The sequence below is a fragment of the Rhamphochromis sp. 'chilingali' genome, assembly GCF_963969265.1.
Source record: "Rhamphochromis sp. 'chilingali' genome assembly, chromosome: 3".
Classification (NCBI taxonomy): domain Eukaryota; kingdom Metazoa; phylum Chordata; class Actinopteri; order Cichliformes; family Cichlidae; genus Rhamphochromis; species Rhamphochromis sp. 'chilingali'.
In genome coordinates, this window is record NC_137931.1 from 6,658,520 (window position 1) to 6,671,042 (window position 12,523).

At 39.7% G+C, this 12,523-nt stretch overlaps 1 protein-coding gene across 6 annotated transcripts in view; it reads right to left on the minus strand.

The window, feature by feature from the left end:
- The window catches only part of atp11a (ATPase phospholipid transporting 11A), a 51,767-nt gene that overhangs the window by 18,515 nt on the left and 20,729 nt on the right, over positions 1-12,523 (minus strand). For all 6 annotated transcript variants that reach the window (XM_080879076.1, XM_080879077.1, XM_080879080.1 and 3 more), the window contains exons 2-9: positions 7,287-7,409; positions 3,101-3,190; positions 2,396-2,476; positions 2,176-2,283; positions 1,512-1,640; positions 1,126-1,229; positions 919-966; positions 66-130 (exon numbers count right to left, since the gene is read on the minus strand). In XM_080879076.1, coding sequence (XP_080735202.1) covers positions 66-130; positions 919-966; positions 1,126-1,229; positions 1,512-1,640; positions 2,176-2,283; positions 2,396-2,476; positions 3,101-3,190; positions 7,287-7,409 — 748 coding nt within the window. The remainder of the gene's footprint in view (positions 1-65; positions 131-918; positions 967-1,125; positions 1,230-1,511; positions 1,641-2,175; positions 2,284-2,395; positions 2,477-3,100; positions 3,191-7,286; positions 7,410-12,523) is intronic.

Here is a 12,523-nt window from a genome sequence, read left to right on the forward strand (position 1 = left end):
AAGAATATTAAAAAGTATAAAGTTGAGGTAATCTCTAACATTTATCATTAATTGTGTAGAATTACCATAGATATATTCAGTGTTCTTGAGTGTGGCTCCTCGGAGCAACAGGTTCTCTGATCCTAACGGCCTGCAGATAGTCCAGATGATAAACAATCATGTATTTCTTTCACAAACAAAAAGATCTAATATTACTATTATTATTATTATTATTATTATTATTATTATTATTATTATTATTATTATTATTATTATTATTTTATATTATATTTCACTGCATGTTATACTTGTATAACTATGCATGTGACAAATAAAGAATCTTGAATCTTGAATCTAGTAAGAGGCAAATAAGGTTCCATCTGAAGAACTTTATATCTGGCAGCATGGCTCTGTTCTGGGAATTCCCCACCATTCCATGCACATATACAGAAAGCTAGAGACAGGAAAAGCATAATTCAAGAACAACAGATATGGCACTTAAAAAGTCAGCTGCAGAGTAAAAGTGGATTTCAAAGCATCCTGCAGCAGTGCAGCAACTGAGGGAAAGGAAAAATAGTAGTGTACTCCATAAGAGATTTGTCAAATGGATGCAGAGGTGTATCAGGTGAGCCATCAGCTGATGGGGGCTTGGATTGTTATCAGCTGATCTGCTGGCATTGCAGCTGAGGTGAACTAATGCTGTGCTCAATTAAATCAAATTAAGATAAACAAGTAAGCTTCGCACTAAGTCGTCATTCTGCAGAAATGCGAAATCTTCTTTGAAAGATTGAGCAGCATCACACTTTGTCATCAAAGAAATTTAATACATGTCTGGATGGTTTTGAATTTTATTTTTGAATGATGGGTGAATACAATAGACACATGCTGATTTCTTTAATGATCTTTAATATAAAAGTGTAATATTTTGTGTTATTTTACCTTGCCACTGGCTCATTGGTCATGTAGATGTTGATACGCCCCACGAATCTGTGTGGGTAGGAAAAGAATTGAGATAAGACACATTTATTTTGCAAGAACACTTTGTTCAAGTGTGTGTGTGTGTGTGTGTGTGTGTGTGTGTGTGTGTGTGTGTGTGTGTGTGTGTGTGTGTGTGTGTGTGTGTGTGTGTGTGTGTGTGTTACTGACTTGTACAGGTCTGGCTGCGGTTGTTCACATTCTATTGTGGCATGGATCGTGTCCACCTCTTTCTCTGTGTTGTAAGCTTTGGTTTCCTGAACTGCATAATATGTCTAGGTTGGAAGAGGGAAGGAAAACAGAAGAAATGGTTGGGTAAATGAAAAAAGAGAGAAAGATAATGGGAGTGTAAGTAATAAGGCAACACAGGAGGAGAAGTATTAAAGACACATGGTGACAGAGGGCGGAAGGGAGATGAAGGGAAATAAGAAAAGCAATAAGGGAATGGATTAAGAGTTAGATGAATGAATGGATAAATGGACAGAGAAAAACATAAATCACAGCAAATCATAATGCATCTAGTACATATTTAAGTGGATTAAGTTTATCCAGCACACCTTGTGACTGCTCTCTCCATCCAGGCTGGCTGTAGTAACAAAGCAGGTCCCGTCATCTCGAGACGAGGAGAGGAGAATGAGATCACAGGGAAAAGTCTCATCTTCTTTCACCAAGACCACATCTCCAACCTGCCACACAGACCGAGACAACAAATGTTTACTTCTAATACATGCAATTTAAATATGCAAAAAGCTGGAGCTTTTTGCATATTTAAATTAATTCACCGGGGTCTAATTTGTCACTACCCTCCTGGCTCTGACCACCTAAGTGAGCATATCAGTGAGGAGTCCTAGCAGCACTTTAGTAGAGAAATACAGTTACTGAACGGAAAATGCAGTCAAATGCAACACACCTAATGACTTACCAGCAGTAAGCTCATATCATTTCAGTCTTATGTTGTTACATAACAAACATCAATCTAAGTTCTTTTAAAGCTAAATTGCTTTTAAATGCAGGCAAACACACACACACACACACACACACACACACACACACACACACACACACACACACACACACACACACACACACACACACACACACACACACACACGTACAGAGAGCTTAGTAGCAGGAAAATTCCTCAGTGTGAGCCACTAAAACAAATGCACCAAAGCTCTGTTAGATGGGGTGAGTGAGTTATCTGGTTTCACACACACACACCCTGAGTTTGCGGCTTTGTTTGCGGACCACTTTGCCATGATGCACCACGTGGACAGAACACTGGTTGACAGCGTTGTCTGCTTTGTGTCTCAACCAGTCCTCATAACCCTAAGAGAGAGAGGAGAAGACAGAGAGGAGGATGTAAAAGTGAACATGTGTGCCTGCAGGTGTGGCTGCTGGTGTAGTGTTTACTGTTAACAGTCACATTAGGTGAACTCACCTGTTTAATGGCGGTGACTGTGATGACAAAGAACAGTGGCAGTCCACTGGTGACCGGACTGGTGGGAGTGTCAATAATCAACTGAAGTGACCGCACACATGAACATACAGTGAGAGAGAGAAATGAACGGCAAAAAAGGTTTCGGGGGAAGAAGAATATATAGAAATGACAGACAGCAGTAAATAGGCAATAAAACATGTCTGAGCTTTATGGCACTAAACATAAATATAAACATAACATAAATATGATTAGTGGAGCTACTTTAAGCTGTTCCCTTATTCACAGTGGTGAATAAGTATAGTAAAAGTGACATCTCACTCTGAAATCCCATATACACGTTTTTCCTCTGGTCTATCACGACAGTTTTAGTGTGAGTCTCCCAGCTTTGAGCAATTTAAGGTAGAAACCATTCTCTGTATATTGAACTGCACATGTCAATAATGAAGCATAAAGAAAAATATGTTTCTACGTGAAACATTTCTTTGATTGACTATAATGATTCATAGAAAGAGATGTTTCTGCTGAGTTTTTCTAATGTATGCTTCTGATGCAAGTGCCATTAAATTCAAGAGAAAGCAGACGTCTCTAGATAAACAGCACACAAGGAAAACTCTCCCTTAAGGAAAAATATGAATTATCTTTACAACATGCTTTGCAGAAGCCTTGTAGTGAAGTTCAGTCAGTGTGAGCAAGAAAATGTTTTACCTGAACCAGAAATATGATGAGAAAGTAGAAGTTGGCGACTCTCCTGAACTGCTCAAACATATTCTTTGGGATGAAGTTCCAAAACGTGTACTGGAAACAAGAAATTTTCTTATGTTTAATTAAAAAGATATAGAGTTTAAAAAGATCCCACAGTGTTATCAACATCTATCCATGATAATGGAAACAAAAGCAAAGAGGCTTAAGACCAGATTCCCTAACATAATGTGCCATTACTAACTGGGTTTTGGCATTAAAAAAAAGTACTGCTGCTAATAACAAAGACAGCACAGTGACAAGATTCAATTCAATTCAATTTTATTTATACAGCGCCAAATCACAACAACAGTCACCTTAAAGCACTTTATATTGAAAGGTAAAGACCGTACAATAATACAACAGAAAAAAACCCAAGCAATCATATAACCCCCTATGAGCAAGTGCTTTGGTCAATGGTCAATGGTAACTTTATTGTCCCTAACGGGAAATTGATTTGCAGTATGTCCGTCCAAACAAACAAACAAACAGACAACCAACACATCACATACACTCACCAAAATAATATAATATAATACAAGCCTGAGAAAACAACCTAGATTTTTCATCAAAAAAGTGCAATGTGCAATGGCAACAACACTTATGGTTTAGTGTTATTAACTATGATAATAGCAGTAGGTACAAAAGACAATCTATGTCTCTTTGTCTTCACTGCAGGCACTTTATAACGACGACCTGATGGAAGCAGTTGAAAATCATTAAAGAGAGGATGATCTGAACACAACAGGACAGAGGTTGCCTTCCTCAGCACCTGCCTGTTATAAAAGTCCACAAGCTGGACCTGAGACCTCCCTGAAATCTTGCCCGCCACTTTAACCAGGTTGTTAAGTCTGGTCTTATTATTCAGGGACTTATTACCGTACCAAGCAATGATACAGAAAGTTAAAACAGATTCAATAAAACTTTTATAAAAAAGAGTCAACATTTCAGATGAAACATTAAAACCTCTCAACCTCCTTAAAAAGTACAGTCTTTGTTGAACCTTTTTCACTGTAGCAGCAAGATGTTACTCAAAGGACAGAGACTAGGACAAGAACAACCCCCAAATACTTATAACTGTCCACCAGTTCAATGGCTGCACCATTTACCACTGTTAGCGCAGGATGGGGGGATGTCTTCCTGAAGTCAATAACCATGTCCTTGGTTTTCAGGGTGTTAATCATTAAGAAGGACTGATCACACCATGAAACAAACTCATCCACAACAGACCCATGGGAATCCTCTTCACCATGAAGGAGGCTTCCAATGACTGTGTCATCTGCGTATTTAATGAAATGCCTGTTGGCCTGTGTACTGCGAAAGTCATTAGTGTACAAAATATACAGTAGAGGAGAGAGACAACAACCTTGTGGTGAGCCAGTAGAAGAGTTCAGCTGAGTTCAGCTGAGTTCAGCTGGCGACAGTGGGAAGGAAAAACTCCCTTTTAAAAGGAAGAAACCTCCAGCAGAACTTTCTCAGAGAGGGCCAGTCATCTGCTGTGACCAGTTGGGGTAAGTGGAGGAAGACAGGACAAAAGACATGGCGTGAAAGAGAGCCAGAGATTAATAATAACCAGTGACTCAATGCAGAGAGGTCTATTAACACATAGTGAGTGAGAAAGGTGACTGAAGCTCTTTCTGGGATAGTGGCGCAGCTGCCCCTCTGTTGGTCTTCCTTGGTCTCTTGTGTTCTGGCGGCCTCTGTAAGTCTGGAGTCTTGATCTCCTCCATACCTGCTTCATGCCCTGGTGGACGGGGCTGTGGCCCCCCCACACCCTCTAGCAGATCATTACATGAAGGAACCTTTTAAAAACAAGCGCGTCCATGCTCACAGGTGTACACACGGGTGCTCACACACACAAACTACACCCTTTTTGGCAAAGCACACTGTGCGCTGTCAATATTACGTGCTGCACAATAATGTTTAATATTTAGTATTTGCTGTTATATTCCCATATATCATCGTGATGTTGTTTACTATATTGCTCTCGTTTTCTTCTGCTTGTTTTCTTTTTTCTTTCTCAACAGGTGATCCAGGTAATTGATATATGTATTTTTTTGTCTGCTTATTTAGTTGGTTTTTGGTTTTTTGCCCTTTATCCCAGTCCCTCTTCTCCGCTGTTTTTCCCCCCTCTTCCTTTCTCCCTTTTCTTTTCCTCATTCAAGTCTGTCCCGTATCTAGCAAGTGAAAATAAAAAATAAATAAAATAAACAATAAAAGGTGAATCAAATAGACCATTACGGCAAGGCTGGGATGGTCAATTTGGTAAAGTAAATCCGTTGGGCATCTTTCTTCGCCTTTAGACAATAATTCTGATGGCAAAAGAACCAAACCGGACAGGCAAAAAAAAAAAAAAAAAGAGAAAGGTGACTGAAGAAAAAATGCTCAATGCATCATGGGAATCCCCCAGCAGCCTATTGCAGCATAACTAAGGGAGGATTCAGGGTCACGTGCACTGTTCCCTCTAAGCTGAGCACGTGAGCAATCGCGCACTGCTGACACAGTCTCCGCGCACAGAAAATCAGCAAAATAAAATAAATACATGTATTTACTTTAATTCCAATTCAGGCTGGATTTTTTTTTTTTGTGCGCAGCGGAGATTTTCTGTGTGGTTAAACCATGTCAGCAGTGCGCGATTGCTCACGCGCTCAGCTTAGAGGGAACATTGGTCACGTGATCCAGCCCTAACTATATGCTTTAACAAAAAGGAATGTTTTAAGCCTAATCTTAAAAGTAGAGATAGTGTCTGTCTCCCGAATCCAAACTGGAAGCTGGTTCCATAGAAGAGGGGCCTGAAAACTGAAGGCTCTCCCTCCCATTTTACTTTTAAATACTCTAGGAACAACAAGTAAGCCTGCAGTGTGAGAGCAAAGTGTTCTAATGGGGTGATATGGTACTATAAGGTCATTAAGATAAGATGGGGTCAGATTATTCAAGATGTGAGATCTTGTATTTGAGGAGCAGGATTTTAATTTTAAGTCTGGATTTAACAGGAAGCCAGTGAAGATAGGCCAGTATAGGAGAAATATGCTCTCTCTTTCTAGTCCCTGTCAGTACACTTGCTGCAGCATTTTGGATTAACTGAACACTTTCCAGGGAGTTTTTAGGACATCCTGATAATAACGAATTAGAGTAGTCCAGCCTAAAAGTAATAATTGCAGTAGTTTTTGCGTGTAATAGGTAGGAAATCATAATTTTGCACATGAACACATATGCTATAAAACAGAGAAATGTAGAGTTTACTAAATGTTTTTTCCTTTTTTCCTTTTATTGTTTGTTTTTTTAAATCAGGCAGCAGGAGGAAGCTTTTCTTGGCAACATGTAAAATAATGTTTATTGGTACAAACTCAAACCTCAAACACTCAAAGGACCTGTGATGAACAGTTGAGAGAGGCCTGGTTAACGTGCTGTAGCAAGTGAGACTTAGTTATAGATAGTTATGCCAGTTGGACCATATCAGCAAAATCTTTCTTCATACTACGACTCAATGCAAATATTACATCCAGGTCAGAAATCTAGGCTTCTTTCATTTACAGCTTGTAAAACTAAAATTAATGTTCATGCAGCATAGCCTCAGTTTATAACAAGCTGACATTTAGACTGGAGGGACAGAATTAATCAACAGAAAGTCCACTCCAAGACCAGCTTAGCAGTTGGAACCAGCATAAATACCAGCTGGTTCTACCAGTCCCTGATGCTGTTTGCTTTAACAGCGGGGGGGGGGGGGGGGGGGGGGGGGGGGGGGGGGGGGGGGGAATGGTATAATCAAGCATTCCAGTGTAAATATACAATATATATTTTACGAACCACAGATATGACATTTTCAAAAGTTGGAGCGGGTCTAAACTGATCACTGAAATTAAAACACAGCACAGAGTGTTCTTTCCCAAAACAGCTCATTCACTGGTCTTTGTCCCATTACCAAGTAGTGGTCGCCCACGCTTTAAAAACAAAGCATGAATAGTGCTGGAGTACTAACAGCTCTGTTCTGCTGTGTCCTTTTGTTTAGACACTGATGCTGCGCTCAAATCATAATTGATTTTAAAGCTTCACCTCTTCACCTCTAAACTCTCATGATATTGCAGGCAGATCCTGATGAAGCAAGTCCTGCTTTGAATATGTGTGCATCTGTGTGGGTGGGTGTTTCACTGACCTTTGAAGAGACTATTCTGTTGTCAGGAAATCTTTGCTGTATAAAAGCTTCAGTTCCTGGAGGAGGCTCCTTATGTCCAATGTAAATTGTCCGGCTATCGACCCAGTTCTCCTCCCCGACACACTATGGGAGGAAAGACACAGAACAAGTTTGATTACCCTGCACCATACATGATGGTTTCATGTAGTATCAGTTTATATTGTCATTGTTTTAGTTTAGACAGTATGCGGTATGCTGACAGACGTCTGTGAGGACTAGTGTGTACGTACCGTACGGGACACACAAAAACAGACTCACAAACATTGAGAGAGAATTACAATGAATGAGTTATTTCTTCTCAATCAATGAGAGCCTTTGTTGCCACAGATACACAGACCTGCATGTGACTAAGACTGGAATGCATTACACACACACACACACACACACACACACACACGCACACACACACACACACACACACACACACGCACACACACACACAAACACAGATGAAACAGCAGGATTGTGTCTCTCTGCGCTGATGCTGCTAGTTTGTTATTTTTGACAACCCTTTGTTTGTTTGTTTGTTTGGTTGTTTTTATTTCTTTTTGGTCTTTGTTAACAGGAAAATTGTACTTAGTAGTCAGTATAATCTTTTAATGATATAAGTTTGCATATGGTAGAATGCTGCATGTAATCATTTGTGTGTAGAAGTATATAGTTGGTGGCATATTGAAAGAATGTCTCATCCTAGGAGGTCTGTAACATTCTAGGGTGTTCACCCCCACACCCTAGGAGCATGGGAGAGGTCGTACCTTGTCTTATTTTTTTACGGTAGGATTAACGTAGCTATGTCAGTTTTAGTTTAAGTGCTTCTTTACATATAGATGAACTGTTGGATTTTCCAGACCAGCAGGTTAAGGGAAGTCGTTTATGGGGCCACACTCTGACCCCACACACACACACACACACACACACACACACAACACACACACACACACACACACACACACACACCTCCACATTCCAATGTAAGGAACAAACGCTCACTGAAGTATAAATAAAGACCGGGGCAGTTTCTCAGCGCGAGCCTCAGTGCTGGAGGCTGCCCTTGCTAGCAAGACGTTCTGTGTGTTTCTCTTCTCTGAGTCTTTACTGAAGAAGTGTTTTAGAGTATATTTCTTAACAGTCTTCAGGGTAGAAAAATTAAATATTTTCATCACAATTACCATAACATGTGTTAAATCATATAGTTCCTAAATACATAAACTCCTTCCTTGTAGTATTTTATTTTAAAGCCTCTAATGCTAATATTTTATTTTTATTTTTTTGTAAAAAGTGATGTCTTTTACACAAAACATATTAATCTAAACCACTCAACTTAGTCTAGATTTCCTTTGCACAATTGTTTGAATGAAAACTAGAAAAAAATTTTCAGCCATTCAGTTTATATGTGATAAAGACAAACTTGAATACTCAAAGTTAACATGTGGTAGATTAGCAGTGGTGAGAATGCAGAGGACAAACTCAATCATTCAGCATGTCGTTCTAACGCTCAAAATGTCAGGCAAACTGGTTTAAAATATTTAAGGCAGGTCTGGACCTGCATGAGAAACACACTTGCTACCTCTGATGTCAACACAATCTTTCCCACTAACCCTGAGAAAGAAATCAGTTGCCTAATATTTTTTCAAATCCACACCAACACAAATATGCAGGTAGAGCACCTTTCTACAACTATTTTCATCCTCTTTTGGTGCTCATTGACATTTTCATTTGACACAATTTAAAGAGGCCCGGAAGTGCCGCAATTCAAACAAACATTGTGCTTTGTGCTCTGCTGCATTTATGTGAAATTTATAGGCACTTACAAAGCAAGCATTTACATACAAAACAGGCTGTTTGGATTCCTCCATCAACAAATGACTGTGGCTCCGGTTAATGGCTTTAGATAACAAATGGGTGACCCTGAACATCTCAGCGTGGAGCATTTTGTCTGACATCTCAGCTCTGCTGCCACAAGGACAGCTGCTTATATTATATCATATTTCACTTTTGATTTATTGACCTCTTCCTTTCTTTCCATTTTATATTTTATTGAGCTGCTTTTGTGCAATTTTAAACATTTTCTGAGCTATTGTTTTGTGATGTTGTATTTGTTTTTATTGGGATTTTATTTTCCTTTTCATGATTTTGGCTACTGTGACGTTTGAGCATAAATAAAGTATATATTTCACCTCTGAACTTGAATATCAGCAACCTCAGAGCTCTACACAATATAACATCAGTCCTCTCACACGTAGCTCTTTGTATTTTCTCTAAAATTTCAATGATTCAATCTTCACTTCTTATCCACAAGTACTCTAATCATAAGATTTATGCACAGTATAGTTACTGTATAAAAAGGTCCAGGTGTGTAAAATGATTAGAAGATAACACACTTTGTTTACAGTCAATGAAGTACAGGTAGCTTCCATGACATGAAATTACATCTGAAATACCTGCAACAATCTATCTGTTTTCAGGGTCAGAGGAGGGCTGGAGAGCACCCTGAACAAGTAACCAATCACTCACAGCGCTAACACAGACAGACAGACAATCCCTCACATCTACTCTAATGTAGAATCACCAGTTCACCTAGCACGCATGTCTCTGGGCTATGAGAGGAAGGAGGCATACAGGAGAGAAACCAGCCTGCATATGCAGACTGTACACAGAAATGCCCCTGATGGCCAGCAGCCTCAAACCCAGAGCCTTCCTGCTCTGAGGCGATATTGCCAAACATTGCATCAACCTTTATTTCCTTTCTCAAAAACAATGAACAAATACTATTTTAGCCTTCATATTACTGTTTGAAAAATGTCCTTAATAACCGTGGTTGTAGTCTTTTAAGATGAGAAGGGTCATCCAAAGCTTCAACCAAACAGTCTGAATTATATCTAGACAGCCATGTCATGGCAGGCAGCAGCCATCTGGCCATTTTGACCTGAAGTAACCAGAATGAAAAGCAGGCCTGGGCACCTAAGTCTGTCTCTCTCATTTTAGCCATTTCCTGCACATATTACGACTGTCAGTGTCAGCAATCACAACAAATAAACACAGCGAGTCGTTTAATTTGTCCACAAATCATCTGCCTGCACGCACACACACACACACACACACACACACACACACACACACACACACACACACACACACACACACACACACACACACACACACAGAGGCTAACGAGAGGTGACAGTAATCTGTGGCCAGTGAATGAGATTGTGTGTCAAGAGGCTGCATGGCCCAGTTTTTTTTACTTTTGCTCTATCTTTTACACACACACACACACACACACACACACACACACACACACACACACACACACACACACACACACACACACACACACACACACACAGAGAGAGAGAGAGAGAAACAAGTTAACTCGCAGCTCTAAGATTACCTTGTTTAGGATGAAGGTCCATTTATATCCTGTGACCTCCAATTATCTATGTGACACAGTAAAGGAATAATGGAAATGGAAGGAACAGGAAGACTAAAAGCAAAATGGAAACTGATGAAAACTGGCATATAAAGCTTGAACCATCTGCCTACTTCCCTCTCTTCCTTGCTAAAAGCTATTGTCGATGCCCTATTGAGACCAAAGGTGCTAAAACCGGAGTTTAATTTCTGTGTTGACATTTAGATCGGTTCACATCATGTGCCTCAGAAGCCGTTCTATAATAAATCCAAACCAACATCATCCATCATATCTGACAATCACCACACTCTGATATCTCTGTGAAGACGGGGATGAAAACCAGATAGCACGGACAGCTTGCCAATCCTGACACCCACACAGTGTTGCTGTTCCTCCTCTTCTCTCCCACCTGCCTGCTCCGTCTGCTTCACCTCACACATTTCTTACATATTTCCTGTTAGCTGTCTGCTTATGGAAGACAGCCATATTTCTATACAAGACTCTGGCTGGTAAACTATATAATATCTAGCATGCAGCAGAAAGTATTTCTCATTTCTGTCATACAGTTACTAATGAAAAAAGACAGAAGGAAGGGGGCAGTTAATGTTGTTGTGGTTTTATAATCAATCAATGCGTAATGTGGCCCAATATAAACATGTTGCATAATAACAGTTAGTAGGAGATGCTCCGATTATTAACTCATAATTGGTAGCAGCGCCTAAGCTTAATATTAGGATCTTGTTCACAAATGTAGCACCTACAGGAGGCAGTACCCCCTTTCTTCTGTGTGAACACTATGGATTTGAGGACCATCACAGTACTAAGAGCTGTTTTGTTTGTGTTTTTAGCTCATAGTACCATTCCTAGTGTAACAGGAAGTTTGAGTGTTGTAGATGTAAAATGGTTGCTCCAGATGTGCGTCTAAACATCAGCAGCTCTTAATGTTACTGTTGAAAAAAATCAGAATTAAACCTAAATGAAATGAACAAGCTGAAAAGTTTAGGCTTTTTTTACCCTATTAAATATTAAAATATTTACCAGCAATACACTTGAACTTGCTACAAGGAGAAGCAATAAAGAGTGACACTGAAGAAGCTGAAACAGGATTAAAAACAGGGATAAATGAAAAAAAGGGATCAAAACAAGAGGCGATGTTGGAAAACTAGCTGCTGGCCAGTTTTTGTGTTACTTCAGAGTTTCTATTCGTGGGGCAAATGCAAGCAAAAATTAAAAATAAATAAGGATTCGACGGCAAATAGCTCCCAGGGGACCTACTCAGAGGGTACTTATCCTCAGACAGTCCCCAGAAGAGTCCCAGAAGAGTTTGGTCTAATTAGACTAAATTACTGCGCTGCTTCAGTTTGTTTCATCCAAACTACTGAATGGATTAAAGGGATGGATCCCAGGATAATTGTTCTTTTTTTTTAGTGATAAAGTCAGCCGTCTTATCTGTGATACAGATCAGCAACTGCACAACTATACTAACTATACACTATTACTACCAGTGCAGTAATGCTGCATGACTATTGTTTAAAAGCTGAGCGAAAAGTTGCGCAGAACAATGAATTTGTTTGGATGTTATGATCATTTCAGAAATCTGTATTGATCAGTGTTGTTTTTCTTTAGTCTAACCAGATGGCACTCCACAAGAATCAGTGGGCCTTCTCTCTCGCTGTCCATGTTGCCGGTAATGCAACTTTATTGGTTTTCTCACCTCTTTCCTCTCTGTCTCTCACCACAATCCGGTCGGCCTCTAAGTCCACATTCTCTCTCCTATCGATTATGTTTA